The sequence below is a fragment of the Ammodytes marinus genome (assembly GCF_949987685.1).
Source record: "Ammodytes marinus genome assembly, chromosome: 12".
NCBI lineage: Eukaryota > Metazoa > Chordata > Actinopteri > Uranoscopiformes > Ammodytidae > Ammodytes > Ammodytes marinus.
In genome coordinates, this window is record NC_137216.1 from 3060082 (window position 1) to 3083594 (window position 23513).

General features: G+C 40.5%; 1 protein-coding gene across 1 annotated transcript in view; it reads right to left on the reverse strand.

Moving 5' to 3' along the window:
* The window catches only part of lrp1bb (low density lipoprotein receptor-related protein 1Bb), a gene marked incomplete at both ends in the record, with an annotated part of 302818 nt that overhangs the window by 156510 nt on the left and 122795 nt on the right, over nucleotides 1-23513 (reverse strand). The window contains 9 exons of the mRNA XM_080038312.1: nucleotides 3111-3291; nucleotides 5085-5321; nucleotides 6976-7119; nucleotides 7595-7787; nucleotides 9372-9594; nucleotides 14732-14894; nucleotides 17012-17269; nucleotides 21668-21796; nucleotides 22471-22590. Coding sequence (XP_079894438.1) covers nucleotides 3111-3291; nucleotides 5085-5321; nucleotides 6976-7119; nucleotides 7595-7787; nucleotides 9372-9594; nucleotides 14732-14894; nucleotides 17012-17269; nucleotides 21668-21796; nucleotides 22471-22590 — 1648 coding nt within the window. The remainder of the gene's footprint in view (nucleotides 1-3110; nucleotides 3292-5084; nucleotides 5322-6975; nucleotides 7120-7594; nucleotides 7788-9371; nucleotides 9595-14731; nucleotides 14895-17011; nucleotides 17270-21667; nucleotides 21797-22470; nucleotides 22591-23513) is intronic.

Sequence of the window (23513 nt, forward strand, 5' to 3'; positions counted from 1 at the left end):
AGTTATCAGTGTTTGTTGTGTACGCTGAGACCGCAACTCTCGGCGGGCCTGTAGTATTTCAAACATGATTGGTTCAATGATTTGACGCGTGATCTTTTCTCTAGTAACCATGCCCGCGGGATTTGCTCTGTTTGAGTGCTGCTGACTGAGCGCTGTGGCCCCCTGTATTCTCATCAATGACAGAGGGCCGGCTGAGGTAGGATGAAACAGAATGGGTTACACAGGTGAACGAACCCTCCCTTTGTCTTGAAGTCATCTTTTTACGACCTCATGAATTATTCAGCTGGCTCTCCACACTCTAATGCAAACACACACGGACACCATGCAGCTGCATTGTCACAATAAGAACAATGTAAACGCCTCCTCCATTTCATTCAATAATGAATCAATATGACAATTGAAAATCATTTTCCATATTTTCACTTACAGCTGCAAGTGCACAGGTTAATCAATAAACTCAGTCAAATGAAAATCTGTCTGCAACACGTTTGATAATTGATTAAGTAATTTTGAAGCAAATTATAAAGGTGGCAGCCTCTCAAATGAATGTTTTCTATTTTTCTTAGCCGTAGGGTACTAATGATGGCCATTGTTCACGGTGTGCTTTCATGGTATAGACCAAACCATTATCAGTTAAGCAAGACAAATAACAGAAAAGAAGATAATAAAAACCTAAACTTTACTTGCAGCCCAATTTCAATTTAAGGCAATCTGTTTTTATGTATGTACTTGGTATAAAATGTATGTAATTCATTCTGTTTTATGTATCTACTTGGTATAACATGTACCAATGTTTTTTACTTTTGTCAAAGTTGTATTCTGAAAAAATTGCGAACGTACCATTTATTTCAGTATTCTCAAAGATTTAAGGGTGCATGATAACCAGAGTTGTTTCAATGTGTGTTACTATTTTTGTTGGCATGCACAAGGCAAAGATTTGGTATAAAAAAAAATTGTCCATGATTCGATTTCCACTGTGTGTTTTTTAGAGGCTCTGATTCAGTGGCAATGTAAGGATAGAGAATAAGACACTGCACTAAAAGATAGGCAGAAACGGTAAACTCAATTCATTTTCCATGCAGTTATTGATAAATGGTAGAGAAGAAGAAGAAGTGAAACATGATTCAAAGTTTGGGGTCTAGGTCTGGTGTGTGTGGCTCTAGCAGTGGAACAGCTGTGTATGGTAGTCAGAATGTTTTGTAACAACCCTCTTGAGGCTTGACAAACTGATGCGTGACTGCTGTGGATTTGGGATGCGTTAAAACGATTTAAGCCTTAAAGTGTTAATCCTGAAGATCCTTAAGACACTTAACACATTCACACCACGCAGCCTTCCCTCTGTATGTTAAATACCATCTCTGCTGGCGGGCTCCTCCATACATACATATGTAGAGGAATGCAAAGGGGATGATATATGAGCACAACAGAGACACAGCTATCAAATGGGTTAATTGTGGGTAACGAGCTGTTGAGATGTGCTTTAGGTTTCGGGGCTACGAGATGAGCCGCCATTTTCTTTCACCCCCTCTAAACCCCCAAATTCCATTCTCATTAAAGAGCCAGATGTTCCCTCATTTGAATCATACTGCTTTAGTTGGGGGGGCAGACTCTGCCCCTCCACATTTACAGTTTTGTTTCTGAAGGCACACACATGATGGGATGCTCGCTCACAGCAGATGTCTGATAAAACAGATGATTTTCAGATTTAACATTTAAAACAAAAGTTGTATTGATATCCAAAAAAAGGGGGCATCTGTTTAGTAAAACCATACTGTAGTTTGGGTATTCACAACAACAAGGCAGTAGGGAGCTCAAAACAGAACTTGCCGTGATTCAACCCTATGGCACATGGAATTATTCCCTCTTCAAATTACTTTTCTCCTCATTCATGGTTCAGCAACTTGGCTGTAGTAGTTTTTTTTCAATTGCTAACCCACCACAACTGTAGCTCAATGTGCAAAACTCTAACTACCAACATTCACTGGAGCTGAACAGTTCACTTCACCTGCAAAATAGGCTCAGTGCAGCAAACACTATGAATTGTCCTCACTGAGATAACACACACTGTCACTCAGAATATGCTCAGAGTACAAACACTATAGCATCAAACCCCAATACATAAATTACAAACTTTTAATCTTTACAGTTTGAATAATTTGAATTATTTCACATAAATTACGTAATAGTTTCTTTGATGAAAGGGTGAAATTCTTTCACATGAAATTGTTTATTTTATAACATACCCGTTTTTTTAGAAAAACAGAAAGAAATGAAAATCAGAAGTTTGCTTCAATAGATACACATTTTGTATATTTTATTGAAAACATTTCCAAATGTAGTATTTATCTGTGTAAATATTCTATAATTGTAATACAGAAATCTATCCTGTAATGTTGTCATTTACTGTAAGGATGCGACTCTAAGCTGTTTGTTTGCTGGAAAATTCGTATTACAGATGCAACTTTAGATGTTTGCAGATTGGGTTGCACTCTCAACCCTGCCTCTCTCAATGAGAGACCATGATTCACATACTGTATTTCATCAGACATTACAGCTCTATGTCTTCTAGGTCTTCCTCCACACATCCACACTCTCACTGCCACTCTTCTCCCTCCAACAACCTGTCTTCATTGGTCCATTTACAAAAAAATATATATTTTTGAGCTTTCCCTTTATACTGTATATAAAGTAGTGTTTCAGTTGAAATTGCAATCTGCAGTGTTTGAAATGCACTAGGCATTCATTCTGTTTTGAATGTGTGGTTTACAGTTGTGGCAGTGTTTGAAAAAAAGGGCTGGAAATCCACAGTGTTGTGCAGGCTGTGGTTAAGCCATGAGATAGGTGTGTAGAGTTTTGAAAATTGTGTTGAATAAAAAGATGATATTATTTCTCACTTACTTTCTGATGACTGTAACACAAGACATTATTTTCTTTCTTTTTTCTAAAATGCATTCACCCACATTCCTCTCTTCAATTCTTAATTGTTTCCCCCATAATGATGATAACTCTTTGTTTTTTGCACCTGTTCCAAGTGTTCTTTGTTTGAAACGGCTACAGGCAATAGGTGGGTTTGAGATTTTTCTCAAATTGACTGTGTTTTTTTTACTAACCTGTTAAGAGGGTCGACCACGATGGCCCGGGGATGAGACATATTCCCTTCCAACAGAGTCTTCCTGGTCTGGGAGGCTCTCTCCAGTCTGGCCACGCTGATTGTCTTCCTGTAGCCATCGTTGGTCCAATACAAGTTATTCCCAATCCAGTCCACTGAGATTCCTTCAACATTGTCAAGTTCTACAACAGAATAAACACATACAAAAGTAAGGCAAGGCAAGGCAAGTTTATTTATATAGCACGATTCAGACACAAGGCCATTCAAAGTGCTTTACAGGGGTAAGATTAAAATACATAATACACATTAGAAAAGCAAATGAATAGAAATAAAACATTTAAAAGCTAATGAGTAGAACATTTAAATAAAATAAAAATTGCAGGTTAGTAAAAATCGCAGGTTAGTAAAGTAATTGAACTGAGGTTTTTATAAAGACACAGTGCATAACTTTGACTTGGGTTGGCTATGAGAACGGAAACATCAGCATTCAATGATGTAAGCAATCAAAGAGAACAATAAAGATAAAGATGATGTGCCCAGGGAGCCACTAAGGGAATGTATCACTAACGCAATCATCAAGGAACTCATAGCAATAAAATACAAAATATGTACTACGTTCCTTCACAGCTTTGTTAGTCATTTGGGCTATGAAAATGTGTTGTTCAGTGATGGTGAAGTTTATATAGAGAACTGTGTCTACTGTCTACACAGCAATGCTTTTGAAACTTTTCTCTATTTCTTTTTCCTTGAGAAAGGTAAATGAGGTAAAATATACGTGTCACATTTCCAGTGCATTATACCAAGGGGGCAAAACCCCTTTTTAAAAAAAAAAACAGACATGGAGCGTTGTAAAAGGTTGTTCACCAGAAATGATATCTAGGACCTTCCAGGATCCCAACCTGGGTGGACAACCTGGTTAACAAGCTGCTGGAAAGCTGCAGGGGGCCGACATAAAGCAAATCAGAATCACTGTTTAAGTGAATGGGGGTGAATGGGGGTGGGCTAATAGGGAATTTTTTAAACTTATAGATATCATTATGAAACTTTGCAAGTTGATTACTGACATTACAACAACAACTTTTTGTATTACAGTATTTTCCCAAAAGTTTGAATAAATATGAAAAATCATCAATATCTTACTAATGATGCATACATTTGCATATCTGCAAAGCCCCAAAATCTAGATGTTGGACAAAAGCAGTGTCAATTTGTTTTTACATTTTGAAAACAAAACAAGTGTCCAACTGCCTGAAGCTTTTCCTAATCACAGTTCAAATGTGATCAATAACCCATAGAAAATGACTTTTTTACACAGTTTTTTCCAAGGGAATGTCTAGCCGTTTCCTAAAAACCAGCTGGAGACTCCAAAAGGAGACTTTTGGTCCATGGCACATGAAATGTAACTGTGTAAAAAAATTATTTTCTATGGGTTATTGATCAAATTTGAACTGTGATTAGGAAAGGCTTCAGGCAGCTGGACACTTGTTTTGTTTTCAACAACCCTAACCCTATTTAAACATTTTGGAAAATACTGTAATACAAAAAGTTGTTGTTTTAATGTCAGTAATCAACTGGCAAAGTTTCATAATGATATCTATAAGTTCAAAAAATTCCCCATTAGCCCATCCCCATTCACCCCCATTCACTTAAACAGTGGTTCTGATTTGCTATGTAGCTGTAGCTTTCCAGCAGCTAGTTGACCAGGTTGTCCACCCAGGTTGTGATCATGGAAGGTCCTAGATGTCATTTTTGGTGAACAACCTTTTACAACGCTCCATGTCCATAAAATTGGGTATTATTTTTTGGTCCCCCTGGGTATTAAGAGTGTTTTCAGATGATTAAGCGTAGGTGAAATGGCTTTAACCTTGCATTAATGTCAGAAAAGAATGGCTAATGAGGAATCTTGCAGATAGTCAGCTTAATTTATCCTAGGGTAACGCTTGCAGTTAATGCAATAAAAGCATTTAGCACGTACCGTCTTTAAGTATTGTCTCTCGGCTGCTCCCGTCTATTTTCTGCCTTCCAATGAGAAAACTGGTTGTGTCGGCAAAGTAGATGTGTCCCGTTTCTGCAAAGTAGTCGATGGCGCGAGGGTTGACCAGGTCCTCTATTGAGACCATGTGCTCATCGCTGGACTTGATATTCATGTCCAGGCCTCGGATCACCCCGGGACGCCCCTTACCGTAGAACAGGAACAGATCATTTTTGGGCTCTAGAAAGGGAACAATGGATAGACCCTTTTTTAGTATGATTGTCAAATAATTGGTCTAATTCATCAATGCTGATCCAAGCATTAAACCCTTTTTTACTGGCCACATTGTTCCTATATGTGAGCCAGAGCCATAGACCATCCATTCACCTTAATGGAGCCAGTAATCAGTGCCAATGACTATACTCTCCGCCTTCAATCATGCCCCTGCCACAAAGCTGCCTTGACAGTATCGGAGCAGGAAAAAAAAGGCTTGAGCAAACAGACAATGGCAATACTTACCTTGGCTGTGAACGATGCTGTGTCTGATCTGAAATACAATGGTGTCTTGGTAGAAATGCAAACAGAGAGAGAAGGGCCTAGGAAAAAAAAGCTGAGGCAACTCCTAGACGGCATGCCTTCCTGCCAGCCGCTCAGGGGGGCCTGTATGTTCAGCAAGCCTTTGGGGGATCCATCCCGAGAGGCACTAGTAAGGAATGAAGGAGGGCTTCCATAGTGAGAGAAGCAGACCTCACCTCGCTCTCAGCCCCCTACCCAAGAGACTGGGATGCTGGGGGTGAGGACCACACAGGCCCGCACTTCAATTTATCATCTTGTGAGGGAGAGACCAACTAACCCAGGAGACAATTATTAAGCATTGTGAGAGACCCAGATATCAAACCCCAGTGGTGACTGCCGTCTGAACAAGCGCTAGCATTTAGCGCCGGATCTCATTATGCTCAGGGGAAGAGCAAGAGCAAAAGATAGCTTGTGTCATCAGAACATCTAAGAGTAGGGGAATAAATCAAATGTGTCACGCCAAAGCCCTCCCTGCATGCTTCGTTACCCCGATCGAAAAAAAAGGGGTGGGTACCCTCGGATTGTGTCTCAATGTATCAATTTGATCTTCTGCTTTTATTGTCAAGTCCACAATGTCCAGCGATTGATCAGACCCCAGCCAACAAATGCAGACAACTTAAAAGCTCATTATGGCAATAATCAATCAGGCTCGCACCGGGTCGATAGCGGAACATCACTTTGAAATGGGTCTGTGTGCAGCAGCGCTCATCTGTATCACTGTCAGCCCCAAAGCTCAGGACTGGGTGGCACTCTCCCCTTCAGCTTTAATATGACACATGACCTTTAACAAACGCATGTCAATATAGAGAAGAGCACTGATGCACAACGTCCTTTTTCAGGCATTAGTCAGGTTTCTTGTTCACGAGGAGAAGGAAGTACTGCTAATGACCAACCTTTAAGGCATGTCACGAGCAGGCAAGAAAACATCACACTAGTCAGTTTTGAGATGTTTGTCTATTTTGCTCTCTATAACATGTCTTATTTCATACTAGCAGGAATAAAAGGTCCAACGTGTACATGTCAATGTTTATTATACCAAACCATGTCTGTTTGTTTCTGTGAATATATTCTATAGAACTATCTTTAACGGCCATCTCAACTTCTAAAGCACTAACATTAACTAAGCTTCTCCATGACCAATCTTGGCACTATTCTGAAGGTTGTTACAGAAGGATTTTTTTCATATTTTGTTAATTGTCTCATGTATGATACATTTTCATCTAAAAAAAGCATGGCGAAAAATTAATTTTTAAGGCCCATACACAGTTTTGATTCTATTTTCAAAAATGCACAATGATGCAAAAAATGATGTACTGACTTTTACAGGACTGTCCATCAGAGCCCAGCCTGTAGCCAGTACGACAGCGGCAGGTCCTGGACTTGTAGCTGCCACTCAGGAGGCAGATGTGGGAACATCCACCCGGCTTTCCATTTGAAACCACTTCACATGCATGACTCCTGACTGTGGAGCAAATCAAACAGGATAGAGAACATCAATACAAACCCTCTCTCTGTACTAAACCAGGGCCCAAGCTTTGGGAAGTCACAAGATGTCAAATCTGATAAATACAGACCATATACAGATAATAATAAGATGATATACAGCTAGGTGTTAATATAAGAGTATTGTATAAATATGAATAATTTGAATGTGCATTATGTAAATAGTTGTTAAAAACTGATAAATTCATAGCAGATAATTACGAGCAATTGAACAAGGGGTGGGAATACATAAGCTTCGGCGTCCTCTCACTCCTTTTCGAACATAGACTCTACATTTATTTTATAAATATTGTTTATGACACGTTATAATTACTGTTGTTTTTGTGTTATGTGTATTTGTATGATGTGTCATACTTGTTCTTCTCATTTATTAATTTTTTTGTTTCGAAATAAAGACGAAATGAAAACCATATACAGATGATGTTGTGCTTTACCTTTTGGCTGAATCAGTTTGTGGTGAACACGGAGTCTCCTGCTATTCCCCAGGCTGGCTAGTGTCCTGCTCTCTGCTGTGAGGTTGAACCGGTGGATCTGCAAGAGCTCCGCAGAGGAACTCCCTTTGGAAGGGTCAGAGTGGGTAGCATAGAGGTAGTCCTCAAACACGGCTAATGCATGAATGTACGATACCTGAAAAACAAGAAGATATATAGTTTTTTTTGGTGTGTTTTTTTGGTCAACCCAGAAATAATAAAACAATTACCATAGAAACAAATAAAAATAATAATGAGACAGGTTTTTATCTTTAATCCCACAACAAGCATGAGCAAGTTGGGAGAGGGTCAGTCGGGCTGTCTGTATATTTGGCAGCCCACACAGGGTCAGTATAGCTGGACTCCAGAGGGAGGCAACTGACATGCTCCATGCTACATTTAGCAGGGCCGACACCCACACAAAGAGACATGGCTGGATGAGTTTTGTTCACAGGCACTATACACCTAAGCTCGCTGGGGCAGACTTTAACATCAGGCGCAGAAAGAAACATGCCTCAAAAGAAATAAATAAACAACAAACAAAGCACTCAACCATCTCTACACCTCTATGGAATTTGGCCCTGGTCTTTTTTGCATGGGACATTTCAAGGAACATAATTAAACCAGGCAGTGTCGACCCTCATAAGAGGGAAAATAAAAAAGCAGGGTTATGGGTAATCAGCAGATGAGAAGACAGTTAATCTGAAATGAATGAATTATTGCTTTTCCAAAACAAGGTGATTCAGCAAGTGCGTAGACATTGCCTACAAGAGCAGGCCATCCCATGTCAAAAATATTGCTGAGCATAATTTAACAGTAACAGGGAATACAATATAGTGTAGTCATGTTAAATAAAATCAGCCAATTGTTCTCAAGATGTATCTTTATCCAGACCATTATAGCAAACATTGCAGAGTTTTCTTTTCTAGGAATTATCTTAATAATAATTTGTATTGTGTGTACATTGATTTATGTTTGTTGCAACTGGGTAAAATATAGAGATTGCATTTCCAAAGTAACTTCATTTAGGAAAATTATATATTAAATTGCACAGTTTTGATAAAAAAAAAACGAAACTGTGAGCAAAGCTGATAGTTCTAACCACTGATAATACTGGCTATGGCAGGAAGAGCATGCAGTCTATGGAAAAGATGAAAAGGGGAGCTGAGTGGCATTTGTCATGCAGATGCAATGAAGTATATACCCTCCGTCTAACAAGGCCATGAGCTAATGGATGAGGTCATAGAATGAAAAGAACACCTGCAAACACACTATAAAAAGGTGCTTGAAATGCAAGTCTCCCCTTCCTCACAATGGGTAAATATCTGCTCCAAGTTGCTTGAAAGGCTATTTTTTAATGAATAGTCATAATTTGTGATCAAAGGCCTCCAAAGTGTGCTACAGGAAAGAGACTATTGATTGGGAGGACGGCCTCACATGTGGCCCCATTCATTTGTTCCCAGTTAGAAAGAGACTTTCTATGTAAATGAAGAGGGAATTATAGCAACACTCGCTGAATATACAACCTGTCTAGAAGTGATAAAGCATGGTGTTGGATATTAGAAAATTAACTAAAGAACTCTCTCTCTCTCTAATGTAACAGATGGGGAGTCTCTCCAATGAAGAAGAGAGAGCATGTACAGATAGGAGAAACCAAGTGTATGCTCAGATTTTCACTGATGTTTGTCTACAATGGCTTCTTGTGAAAGGCAGCGCTTCTACAGTGAAATGTGACACTCACTTGGCTCCCGTGGATAATGGTGTGTCTGTTCCCGCCTTGGTAATCCACCACATGGATGTAATCCAGGTAGGCATCGGCCCAGTAGACCAGCTTCTTGACCAGGTCCAGGGCCACAGCAGTGGGCTGCTCGATCCTAGAATCCACCAGACGCGTGCGGTTGCTTCCGTCCATGTTGCAGCGCTCCACCTTGGCCACGTCCCCGTAGTCAGTGAAGAAGAGCATACTGCAGAGGGGGGGGGGAAGGGTTTCATTCATTTAAAGGCCAGACACTGCAGGCAAACACATCGTTTTTTCAAGCATGGTGAGTTTTGACATTTGTTGGCTATTCTGCTTCCATAGCATCCCTGCGTTCCGAATCGCATACTTTCTACTATATAGTATGTAGAAAAAAGATTTAGGATGTCCCGATTCTTGTGGCCAGATGTAGGATGGTTAGAAGTACCCGATGTCCTACTACATCCGGCTGAGATTTTTAGTGTTGAAAACAGCATCCTATTTGGCCATATTCCAGTGCAAACTTGAAGTGACGTCACATCGACGGAGTCTCCGTATGAAAACAAACGGGGATCCGACAGATATGAAAGCAAGAGGCAAGATCAAGGCGCGATGTAATGATGAAATAAACAAGTAAAAGTATGTCCCAATTGTAGCATACTGCTTACGAACTAGATTATTTTTGTTGTCAGATGTAGTATGTAGAATAGAAAAAAGAAAGAGTATGAGATTCGGAACGCAGGGCATGTCTTTTTTCATATTAGTATTAATAAGATGTCTGTAATGTACATTAAGGTGTTTATTTGACTAAACCTAGTCCGTTTGCATATTTCTCCTATACAACCATCTTTATTCTTTTTACAACTTTTTTTTTTAATGCTCTGAACCACAAATCTCAAGGTCTTGACCACTAACATCAACTAAACTTTAAAAAACAATTCTAAGCACTATTTGTGTTCATGTGTTGTCAATTGTATGATGTATGATACATTCTGTTCTTAAAAACTTTAACTTGATATATATATATTTATTTATTTTACCGCATGCAATACATACCATACACATTATGCACAGACATGTGTTTTCTTACAGTATACATTTGTTCAATGCTCTGGCATGTCTTATTGACCTCAAGACGTTAGCTAAAACATAAGAACACATTGCTAATATAGGCTAATATTCACAACTGGTAGAAATAATTCTGAGAGACAGTGAGCCAGTGGCAATGTATACTGAGTACTCAAGTTAAATAGGTCTTGGTGTAATTAGTTTTCTTATAATCAGGAACGAATAATTTAAATGTCCTTTAACTAAAAGTAAGGATCCCGTTGCCTGTCACTTTAAATACTCCAAACTGCTAAGGTCTGCACATCCACTAATTAACATGGAAGGCTTGCCATGCTGTCTTACTGTGGCTGTTTGAGGACGGGGCTCCAGCAGCCTCCCCATGGTAACGAGCTGCAGCCAACGAGCGGCAGGAAGCCGACTTAATCTGCACAAGTCAAGTCAGGGGAGGGATGTGCTGCCCTTTGAACCCCACACCGGGCTGTGCTGACAAAGTGGCAGAGTCAGCAAGGAGCGCCACAGCTCCCCAAACAGGTGCGCGTCCATGTGGCATACAAATGATATCTTTCTGGGATTAGGATGGTGCTGATGCTGTGCTATTGCATTTTGCAGCTACAAAGAGATTCATGTTGGATATCTGGAAATGAGCACCCCTGATCAAATAAAATGCATGCGACCAGTGGAAAATAGTGTTACAGTAAAAAACATAAAAAAGTAGATGCCTGTCTAGTTTACAAATCAGTGGTAGGAATCTTCCTCAGTTGTTTTGTTCAGAAAAGCCGTGCACTCGCTCTGAGCGCCAAATATTAACGCGGTTAGTATAAACATAAACAAACAAGCCGACAGCAGTTGTAGTCCACATCAGAAATTAAGCCAATAGGAAAACACATAACACAAACATGGAGTTCCAAACCAGAGCCTTTTTTTATAGCCTATATACAGTATATCATCTGATCATGTTTAAAGCAAGAAACAAACTGCTACCAGGTAATATTCAAAAACTCTTTTTGACAGAGAGGGGGGTTAACATTTGAGGGAAAAGTTATATTTTAAGACGCTAGCTGTCCGCACAACTTTAAAAAGTCAATGCATTTCAATGGTTGGAATGGTATGAGCACGGAGCTAAAGCAACCTCCAAACATGATCCAGTTATATATATATGTGTATACCGATATATATATATATATATATATATATGTGTATACCGATATATATATATATATATATATATATATATATATATATATATAATGATTAGGGCTGTCAAATTAATGCGTTAATTTTGATTAATTAATCGTACATTAACAAATTAACGCAGATTAATCGCACTTCCATAATGCCCTTTGACCCGGTGCAAAAGTGGTGCGCAGCTCGGTGAGCTGCACCCAGCTGCACCTGTAGCTTGCATACACAGCCCGCACGGGTGAAAGGGATAAAAGTAAAGAGAGAAGCAGAGGAAAGGGCGGGGCCGAGGGCTCTATGGAAAATAAGCATGAAGGTAGGAAGACATCTTACTTTATTCTCCGCAGTGTCTGGGCATTATTGATTTAGTGGTGCAACAATATAGGTTCAAACAGTATCTCTCAATCTTCCTCCGTGTGTCTCAATTTTGTTTGCTAGCTGTCTCGTCTCCCACGTAAACGGACACCCGCCCCGTGTGTGTGTGTATGATATGTATATATAGATATACTGTAGCTTTATGGATTATTTTTTTAAAACATAGTATATCAAATTGTATATATGTATGATTGAATAGATACTGTATGTACATGTAAATATAGTACAGCAAATTCTATATAGATAGATTGTATATGAGATTATAACATAATATGAATGATTGAACTTTGGAAAAGGGGTAGGATTTAATAAGTGTTATACTTCTTCCTTCTCCTTTTCAGGCATGTCAATGGAATACATGTAAAAAGCTTTTTATTTTTCTCATTTGTGAAATAATTTGAACATCGTTTTTCCGTGCTTTTCGTTTTGTTTCATATTTTTGATGTTTCTTTTTTATTGATTTGTCTGAAATAAATGTAATCAATTAAATTCAATTACATATACTTATATATGTGATTATATATGTGATTTTCAATGACTCGACGTCATTGAAAATGAGGGTCACCCCTCAATTGGTCTCTCGAGGATAAATAAAAGTTAAATGAAAATGAAATATACAGTATATACTGTACAGTATATAACCACATACACACTCTTTTTTTCACTCCATTGCTGCTCGGCTGACAGACCACTCTCAGGCTTACGTCTACAGGAACAGCTGCACCTCTGTTTCACCAATTAAAGACGGGAAGAGGCCTTGGAAAACTTCTGCAGTTAATCAAGCCAGCAGCCTGCATGTCCAGCTCCTTAGTGGGCCAACACACTCTATCATACTACTGGCACTCACGTGTTTGTTTGTTTGTGTATGTGTGTGTGTGTGTGTGTGTGCGTGTGTATTATGTGTGATAACAGCAAAAATGATCTAATAACAGCCTTACTTGTATAAGGGGATTCAGGGGAAACCAGCTTAAGCATAGACTCTTAAGTGCAGTACATTTACCATCAGCCATTATTCTTTCCAACGGCTGACCAGCATTTAATGACAACACAGAGACGCTGCCAGCCAAATCCAAACCATCCATGTCATGAAGAAAGCAGAAGTGAATTATTTTGATAAGACTCAACGGCTTAGTGGTAAACCAAGCTGTTGAATAAATTATGGTTTAGAAACTGAATATTGTCAAAGAAGCAATGTAGTTCAGCTTCAATGATCTGATTAATTAAAGTGACTACGAAGAACTTTTAAATGTTTAGTACACAGAACAGTCACATTGTTCCTCTGATGTTTATACATGACCTGGAACAGCAAACGAGACCAGCAGTGAAAACAACGCAATTTTTATATAGTGTTTTAATAATGCCTTTGCAGACTCAGACAAAATGATTTTTGGCAGGCAGACCGGAAAAGCCTGTGTTTATGAACGGTACTAAATCAAAGTTTACTTTGCTTCACAATCATCATATTACCATTATTGATCCCACACATATAGTCACATATAAATACATTGCCTCATCGTGGCGCATCCTGCCGTCTCTCTTTCACTCGCTTCCTAAATAAATACATGCAGCGCTGACGTGCAATAGCAAAGACCTTTAGGACAGCAGGCGCTGGTATCCTAAAACACTACTGCTTATGTCCAAAGGGGTCACAAGAATCAACAAAAACTGGATGTTCCTCATAGTCCCTTTAAATATTCAGATTCAAAGTTCACACGGCTATGCACAGCAACAAAAATATTACACTGTTATTGATGTTTAGAGGCAGTCCATTAGTGAGCCCCCTGCACATGTGTGTACATTGTATTAATGTATCAGGGTTTTTTTTTTTCTCCAAGCTTGGTGCTTGTCCGTGCAATATAATGACCATACTCTTCTCTTACTTAGCGGAAATAAGGGGGCAGAAGCGGCATGGAGCTACTGATAACTGCTTCACATTTTGGTACAGCTGCTGCAAGCAATTCTCTTTTCTTCTTTGGTCTTTCTGCGTGATGACACGGGAAACTGCTAAAGAAAGCTACATCATATGTTTTCCAACATTGTGATTTGTGTGACAGTCAAGCACATGCCGTAAGTGTTTCAGTTCACCTCTGAAAACAGTAAGGGGATATTTTTTTCTACCCCTCAGTTGCTGAGCTTTATTTTCTGTTCTCTATAGAGACGAAAAATCCTGTGATGGAAAGTCCTGCAGGGGCATTTTCTACTGAGGGATGAGGGGGTGAAATGGGTGAATACAAATGAATGTCTCAACAGTAGAAAACTGTCTGAAGCATCAGTATCCACCAAATGACACAGTTCAAAGAGAAAAGGGCTGAGTCGAAGGACGGGGAATCATTTAAATCCCGTCATTGTAACTCGCTCACGCTCTCCCAGACAAGTCAATTGTTACGTGTAGTAATTTTTTTTTTTCCTTCTAGAATTCTTATATAAAGCAGTGGAACATTTTTTTTTCTTCAATCTTCATCTCTACATTACTTATTGAAAATGTTCTAAATGACAATATTTTTATTGTGAATTTGGTAGAAATGTTGTCGGTAGTTTATAAAATAAAACCAAAATGTTCAGTCTACTCAAATATCTGCCTATAAATAGTACAATAAAAGACACTGAACATTTGGAGTGGTCTCTTAATTTTTTCCACGGCTGTATACTATGCATATTTCTTTTCTTTTTTTTGACAAAGTATGCATGATAATAAATGAGCCTTGCAATGCTTCCATACATGGTGTATTATACAGACTACTCACCCCATGAGAGGATCCAGAGCTATAGCTTTGGGATTGAGCAGGTCTAGTTGTAGGATGGTAACACACGTGTCCCCGCCACGGTCACACACAGATATCTTGTCATTGACGCGGTCAACAAAATAGAAGTTTCCTGTCAGCCAGTCAATGGCCATGTGCTCCACATCTGCAAAAGGCAAAAAAAGATTTATATTTAATTGTAAAACAATTGAATAAAATGATGTAATACACATCAGGTGCTCTGGTATCCTAACTTTATGGTCCCCGGTCAGCTCAAAATAAATTGGGTCCTACACTTCACTTCCCATAAGCCAACTCAATAGTATGTTGTGTTCAAACCCCAATCTTACAAATAAACGAGGACATTATCAGCGTAAACAACAAAGCTCCTCTGTCTCTTTTAAATGGTACCATGGCCACTAATAAGCTGATTGATTGGCAGGTTTTAATTATGTTTCTATACATGACGGCTCAACCTGACCCCTCTCAAGCTGCTCTTCTAAATGAATCCCCAATATTAAAGTGTTATGAGACCAACGGATCAGGCTTTGGTTCAAAGCCTCAACATGTACATAAATAGCGGGTAAAAATGTCCATTTCACATCAATTATATTTGATACGTTTTGAGAATCTGGACCGGATCAACTAAAAGTGTTGGAAGTAGCAAAGCTTTAGTAGCCTGCAGGTTTGAAAGACAGCTAAAGGGGAAAGGTGAGCGGCACAAACTGCTGAGGGCCAACCTGCCTCCCACCACACTGATAATGAAGTGATAGAGGGAGCTCAAAGGTGTGTGAGAGAGAATGAAGGAGAAGGATTTGTGAGCATGTGTGTAGGAGAGAGAGCTGGGTGATGTGTATCTCAGTTCAAAGTTGAACCTCTCTATTTTATTCTTGATTGGGAGAGTGTTCTAGCCTGGAAATCCAGACCTGCAGCTGGCAAATTTAGGTTGGCCCAGCCTTTTGGTATGGACATGATTCATTGGAGCTCATTATCTATGTCGGAAAATTCGGAGCTGCCAATCAAATCGTTCTATCTGATATGGGCGGGCCCAAGCCCTATGTATGGGGCTAAAGGGAAAGGGGGGGGGGGGGGGGGCGTAGCTGGATGACGGCAGTGCTGTGCATGCGCCGTCAAAGCCGTGATAGTAAACAACAAAGATGGCTGCGTTGTTCAAGTTTGAAACGGCTTTGGCCTCGGCACGTAACGATTTGGAAGACGGCACTCAAATCTTTCATTAGCAAGAAGGAAGAATTTTCAGTGTTGCTGACCGACCACGGCAAAAGTTTAATTTACCTGTACACCGCAGGGCTTTAAACGTCTCCTTGTTCATTGCTCTGATTGGTTGTTGTGCTATCCGATTGCGTGCAGTGGTATTTGAAAATGCACACATAGGTGCCGCCCTTTGAGTTGGAAAGGTCTATTGCCCCGTGACCAGACTCTCTATCGTTCTAGATGTGGGTCTGGATTTCAAGGTTAAGAGTGTTCACGATTTGAGAGCAGATAATCAACAAACTAAAAATGAAAGATGGAGTCAGAGATTCTGGAGAAGGCTTAATGGATAGGATTCATATAGCGCTTTATTCATAAGGACTCAATGCGCTTTACAGGGTTCCAGGTTCCATTCATTCACACACAGGTGGTAAACTACGATAGTAGGCACAGCTGCCCTGGGGCAGACTGACGGAAGCGTGGCTGCCATTCCGCGCCAACGGCCCCTCCGACCACCACCTCAAACATACAACAATCATACACATTTACACGAGGCAGGTTGGGTGAAGTGTCTTGCCCAAGGACACAACAACCATGACACAGGTGGCCGGGCGGGGATCGAACCGCCAATCTTTTGATCATTGGCCAACCCGCTCTACCAACTGAGCCACGGTCGCTCCAGCTTGTTGTCAAAATAACCTTTTGCCAAAATCAGTAAATCATCCTCATCATATGCTAACTGTATATACTGTGTGTGTCTGTGAAAAAAAACAGTCTTAATATACAGCGTAGGCTCTGTAAATGGGTACGTTGCTAGCTACAGCGGACCACCTTTATTATCATACCAGTTTACAGAACCTAGGCTGTGTATTAACACCAGATTTAATTTCAACACACACACACACACACACACACACACACACACTATGGTAGCGGATTGTTCACAGATTTTTACAAATGAGTGATTTGATAACAAGCGTTCTCCAGAATGGCTGACTCCACCTTTAACTAAAGAAGGACTAAGGATCCCGTACTGTATAAAAAAGGAAAACTATGAACGGCTGAAAAACGTACGTTGCAAACTCTGTTGTGTTCTTATTTCCCGTTCCCGTGTGAATCCACGCAGGTTCCTCATGTCAGCACAGCGGAGTGTCCCAGACGACTGTGTGGACAGGAGCCAGCACACACTCTCCTGGCCGTGCTGGAAGTCCAATGCCAGGGTTCCATTCACACTGAGAGACCTGAGGGGCTGCAGGCCTGTTCCATTCAGCTGGGTCAGGACAATAGCATCAGAACCACCCATCAGAAGCATCGGACGGCTGTCACCAGGATCTGAAGTCAAAGGGAAAATATGGTCAAATGCTAAATGGTAAATGGACTTGACTTATATAGCGCTTTTTAGCCGATTTTCTCAGCCCCCAAAGCGCTTTACATTTCTTACCACATTCACCCATTCATACACACACACACACACACACACACACACACACACACACACACACACACACACACACACACACACACACACACACACACACACACACACACACAGACACACACAGACACACACACACACACACACCGATGGCAGTAGCTGCCATGCAAGGTGCTCTCTGAACCATCGGGAGCAATGTGGGGTTCAGTGTCTAGTTTCTATACAATATGGATGGTATTATTTAGTTTCTATATTTTGGTACTATTTGTCACCAATAGCCAATGTCACTTTACACACTTCCATACATAGATATACTCATACATAGATATACTCATACATAGATATACTCATACATAGAAGTACTGTATACTGTGACATATATTGACGATTGTACAGTCTTTTTTGGTTTTGTCGGTTTGTTTATCTTTTGTTTGGTTGTTTTTTCTTTGCTTACATAACATACCACTGGGTGTATAATGTGACAGAGAAAAAAATTATTGCAAAAATATTGTCAAAATACAGTGATTATTTACCTGACTGTATGAAAACAACATATTTGAAATGTGTGACCACCAATAGATGTCTGAACAGCACCATTTATTGGTTTCTTTATCACCAACTTGGTGAATGTGTTACCATCAGAGGTAGAATGTATGAAGTGCACACAAACACACAGAAAAAAGAACACGAGGTAAAACTTCAAACTAAAACTGGATGAAACAGCACAGAAACAGTCAAACGAAAAATACAAGTTTTGATTTGAACCAACTGGACAACCATTAACTCAAGTGGCAGACTTTACTTTTTTGTAAGCCCTTCTCTCCTTCTGGGAGTCAAGGCAGGACAGTCCGTGGTGCTAAAACCCAGATAAGCTGCTTTATGGGCTTAATTGACCGTGCACATTCCTCTGACATCAGATTCACCCCCTAAAAAGGGCCCTTATTTATTCTGATCGTCCACATAAGTTCAAGTCAAGGGCTACTCTCCTAATATGGGCCATAAATCAGTATGTCTGGTAAAATAACTGCTGCCCAAACCCTGTGAATCAACTTTTAGTAGTCGGTGGACATTTCTCTCCCACACTACACGCGGGTAGATAGAGTTATGACCAAGGCTCTCTGAAGCATGGCAAATGATAGCTGTTGTAGCAACAATGGCAACGCTTTCAGTATGTCTAAATCAAAACAATTACACAAAGAAGGATGGGTTAGTGTTGTGCATTTTTTTGGGGGTTAGAATATTTAAGTCCTACTGTCATGGCATTAGGTCATTCCATTTAGCAGTCAAACATATTGTCAGACATACTCAGTTCTTTTTTCACCATGGAGAGGGATGTCTGTGTTTGACAGCAGCTGACAGGCTTATCCCTGGCAGGGCAACTAAATATTAAATAAACAAATGCTCTCCTGTGTGTCTGTTATGCAGTGGAATTGAATATTACAACTGTCTTTATGAGATTACTTTTCCAGTTTACTACCCAACTCATTTAAGCAAATATGCTATACAATGAAAAAAGAAAATCAATCTATATAGGAATACCAGACCATCTTACTTAATTTCATTTGTACAGAAGGTCTGGAATCGCTCAATTGACAAACGTTAACTCATTTAACTCACAAGCGGGTGTCTGTTGAAGTTTAAAACTATTGGATCTGCCCAGTGCCACTCTGGATCTGCCATAACCAATTGCATATCTGAAACTGGCGCACGACCTCAACGTCATTGTTCTCAGCCACTCCCTCTGTTCGCTGATTGACTACTGAAGGGAAAGGAAAATTGAGCGGGAGTACGTAGGCGGGCGATGTCAGGCTACATAGATAGAGGACTAGCAGTATTCCAACAACTGCATGCAATGAGTGCATCATCATGAAACGCGTTACCTTGATTACATGTGGGGCTGCCAATATTTCTGCATTTTCTAATTGTCAAAAAGTGCAAAGAAAAGACTCAAACCACCAATGCATTGATTCTATTAACAGGTACTGCCTGTGTAGCCAGAAAACTGAAGCATCTTAAGGCCAGGACACACCAGTCCGACTACCCGAAAATGGAGTTTGCCGATTCAGGGAGCTCCAGTCTTCCCGTCGCGGCCAAAAAAGTGCAAAGAACACACCAAGCCGACTGCTGACTTTCCGTACGCTCTGCGCTTGCGCGGGACGTAATGTCTCCATAACAGCAGGCGGCGCTAATCTGTATTGTGGCCCAAAAAAATACGGAAGCTGGAAATGATGGGACAGCTCTCTAGACCATAAACATAGATAGAAATACGTATTTATATTTATGGACCATAAAGAGCACCATTTTTAGCAGAGAGTGTCGAGCATGGTGTTGAGCAGTCAACAAGGGTTGATGCATGTGAGTACTCGCTGAACGAAACAAACAAACACATTAAAACAATGGCTAACTGTTGTTAGCTGTTTGTGCTACCCGCTTCACTTCCGGGCTTCACTGATTCGCTAGCCCTCCACAAATCAAATAGCTCCAACTGAAAGATTACCCGCCAAAAGAAGCCCGACGACATCTACGACGACCGATTTCATGGCACACACCAAACAGATCCGTTTCCCCGCCCCTTCCAGACTCTCCAACGGCGATTATCGGGCCGGTGTGTCCGGGCCTTTAGTGTGACAAGCCTCATGACTGGGTTATCATATTGCTTCATTTCAAATCAACTGCGCATTGTAGTTTTTTTTTAACCTTTATGTATACAGGTAGATCCCATTGAGACTGAATACTCTTTTACAAGGGAGACCTGTTTTCCTTTCCCACGTTACCAATCGCACACACATTCATACACCGATAGCAGGCTAACTATCGACATTCACACGAGGCAAGGTGGGTTAAGTATCTTGCCCAAGGACACAACAAATATGACACAAATGGCAGGGCGGGGATCGAACCTCCAACCCTTTGATCAACGGCCAACCCGCTCTACCAACTGAGCCACAGTCGCCACAGTTTATTGTGATTCAGTCCCATATACATCATCCTGCTGCTGTAAATGTTCATTGGCACTTGTAATGTGTATACATTGTTGGCTGATAATAGTCCCCAACAAATGCACGTTTAAATTTAAACTGCAGGTGCTTTCAGATATTAATTGACGTGATTAATTTGTGACACATGTTTGACGATTCAACTCATCAGTACGAACAAATGGGAACAGCTTTGGGAAGTTGAAAAGTATTGAGAAACAGACTGTTTCCCATGTAGAGTTTTTAATTGTAGAATTTTCCACACGCAATGACCCCACATTCTATTTTCCTTTTGTTACCTTGCATCAGTCAATGAAGTGTATCATGGAGCAGACAAGAAACACATCAGTGCCGTTGAGTAAGATTTATTTTAGGAATAAAAAAATGTTTCTTTAAAGAAAATCCTACTGTTGAGCCAAATGAGAATAGATTAAATCAAGACCAAATCTTTGTGCTGCAGCGTTTTAACTTCAGTCTTTCATTAACCACATTCTAATTTTTTTTTCATTCACTTGGTGCGCCTCATCTTTTTGGTCACAGAATACCCTCTACCTGAAATGTATATTTATGAGCTTTTTACAACTAACGCTAACCCTATTGTTATCTCCGTACCACGATCACTCTCTGCTAAATGAATATTAATACGTGCGAGCATTGGGTTCAGTTGAGTTTATGGGTAATCATATTCAGTTTATTCCTGGTAGGACACCAGTCACATTGATTAAAAGCTGCAACAGTGGTGTTCTCCCCGAGCTAGGTGTGCCTAACCCTCCAGCTATTTCCAACCCATATATGCCATAGTGACAACACCCTTAGAAAAACACTGCTGTTAAAAATACAATACAAAAATACACCTCACAAGGTTAAGCTTGTTTACCCGTGGATTGCGGACCACCATAAATGCAATACCCCTCTCTCTTGTGGTTCTTTTTATTTATGTAAGTAGGCTGTTTTACTCACTGGGACAGATTTGTTACCATCACCGGGCTTTTACATTAATCAGTGTGATGCTGGGCCATTGTCTCCGAACAAAATACTCTAGACCGCTCACACTTAAAATCTCATGCTCATTAATTTTATCATTATCCCCGGCCCTGACCACGTCTACCTATTCCCATTTGGGTGATCGATGTGGTCACCGCTAAACCGCATTAATCTTGGACCGTACAAAGAGCCAGTGAGCCACCAGGAAAAGGATTTACTGGAATTCACACTATGATTGGAACAAAAACCGCCCTGTTTATTATTAGAAAAATGAAACATACAAACCATATGCAGATTATGTTGTTTTTTCCCAATGCAAATGCAAGCAGCCCTCACCTTGTTGGGCTTTGCAGGATATCCTGTCAGGCTGCAGGATGTATCCCTCTGTGCAGCTGCATCTGTATGACCCATAGGTGTTGGCGCAGGTTTGGCTACACGCGCCATACATGGCACATTCATCATGATCTTATGGAAGAAAAAAGGAAAAAAGGAAAAGAGTCATTTGTAACAAATTAGGTGTGCTCAAACATGACCCAAATACATAAAGTATACTTAATGTGGCCCCACTCTGGCACCTCAAGCATAATTACTTTTAGAACCAATGAGTCTTTTTCGTGGAGCTGCAGTAGCGGCTGCCCTATGAACTGCCCTCTCTCACGTCTTCCCCCCAAAACAGGATGAATATCAGGGAGCGGTGCAACTTTATTAAAAAACACCTCCTCCCAAGCATCATTATGCAATGTTACGCCTTGATGTTGGTATAAGGTGAGTGCTGGGGTCCAACTAACACACTACAACTCTTGAATCATCTTTGACAGTAAAAATCCTGTCTTTCTCATTGGCTGGCAGAAACCAGGCCTGGGGCACATATGAAAAGTGTGAAGACATTGTGTTCTGTATATATGGTGTATATGTGTGTGCATGTGGGTTGTACAGTGCACAGTAACACAAGGCCCTGCCTGCAGATGCAGACAGAAGGTTCTCATATACCCAGCACATCCTACTTATTTATGTGAAGGAAGTCTGGCCAAGGGGCAAAAGGAGGGAGCGCCCCTCAACCACACACACAACGCCCCACAACCACACGCACGCACTCACACACACACACACACACACACACACACACAGTGGAGTCCTACCTCTACAGCTCGTCCCGTCCTCGCCGACCTCGAAGCCGTCAGCACAGAAACAGAAGGTGCCGTTTATGGTCATGACGCAGCCATAGCGGCAGCGCAGCTCGTGGCAGGCTGACAGCAGCTCTGCAGGGGGGAGGGAGAGAAGAGAGGGAGGGGTGAGACCTGGAAGAACATGAGAGGGGCATGGAAGGCCAGGCAGAATGGGAAATAACTTTTTGATGTGGAAATTATTTTTGGGGGATTTTTGAGGTTTGTTGTTGTGGCCTCTTTCAGTCACAACTGAGGATGGGTCTTTTTGGAAAAGAAAATCAAGCTGACCTTCATGTGTTTAACGCTGGTCTTAGCCACATCGACAGTGACAGTGGTGTGAATCTATTGGACATTCTTTTAATGTAACTGCTATAAGATCACTAAGGGTTTTTACAAATTTAAAAAAAAATAACTATGTATTAATGACACTCGATGCACCTTTGTTAAAAGTCTATTTTTTTGTGAAACAGTAATCTAAGACTTCTGATAAGTACAATTATGAAGTTATAATCAGCCTTGCATTGTGAAACCTTCACTTGCTTGACGCACTGATTGACTGGTGGCAGCCTTCATTGTAGCTGATTCTATATAGCACTGAGCTCTATACAGAACGGAACAGCTAACTATGACATAATGAACACGCAGAGGAACAAAAGGCACAATTGAAAGTACAAGCTTCAAATCAAAGCTTTAATTGTAGGAAGATTGGTATTCCAGCGTTGAAAATTAATTAATGTCAACTTGGGGCCTAAAGATAAAAGGCTTGCATTGATTGTGCTTGATTGTCTTTTTCCTTTTTGCTAACCATTTTAAGACGTTATGAAACGACCGGCGCAAACGCACTAAATCATTTCTTGATAAGGGCACATTCAGTGAAGAGCATAATGGGACCTGAATGACAGTCAAAGGGTTGGTTGTCATCAATTTCTAAATATAAGATTTTTAGTTGAAGTGATTACAGTTGTGAAGATGGTATCATGTGATGTAAGTGGATCAGACATTTTTTAAACAATTAC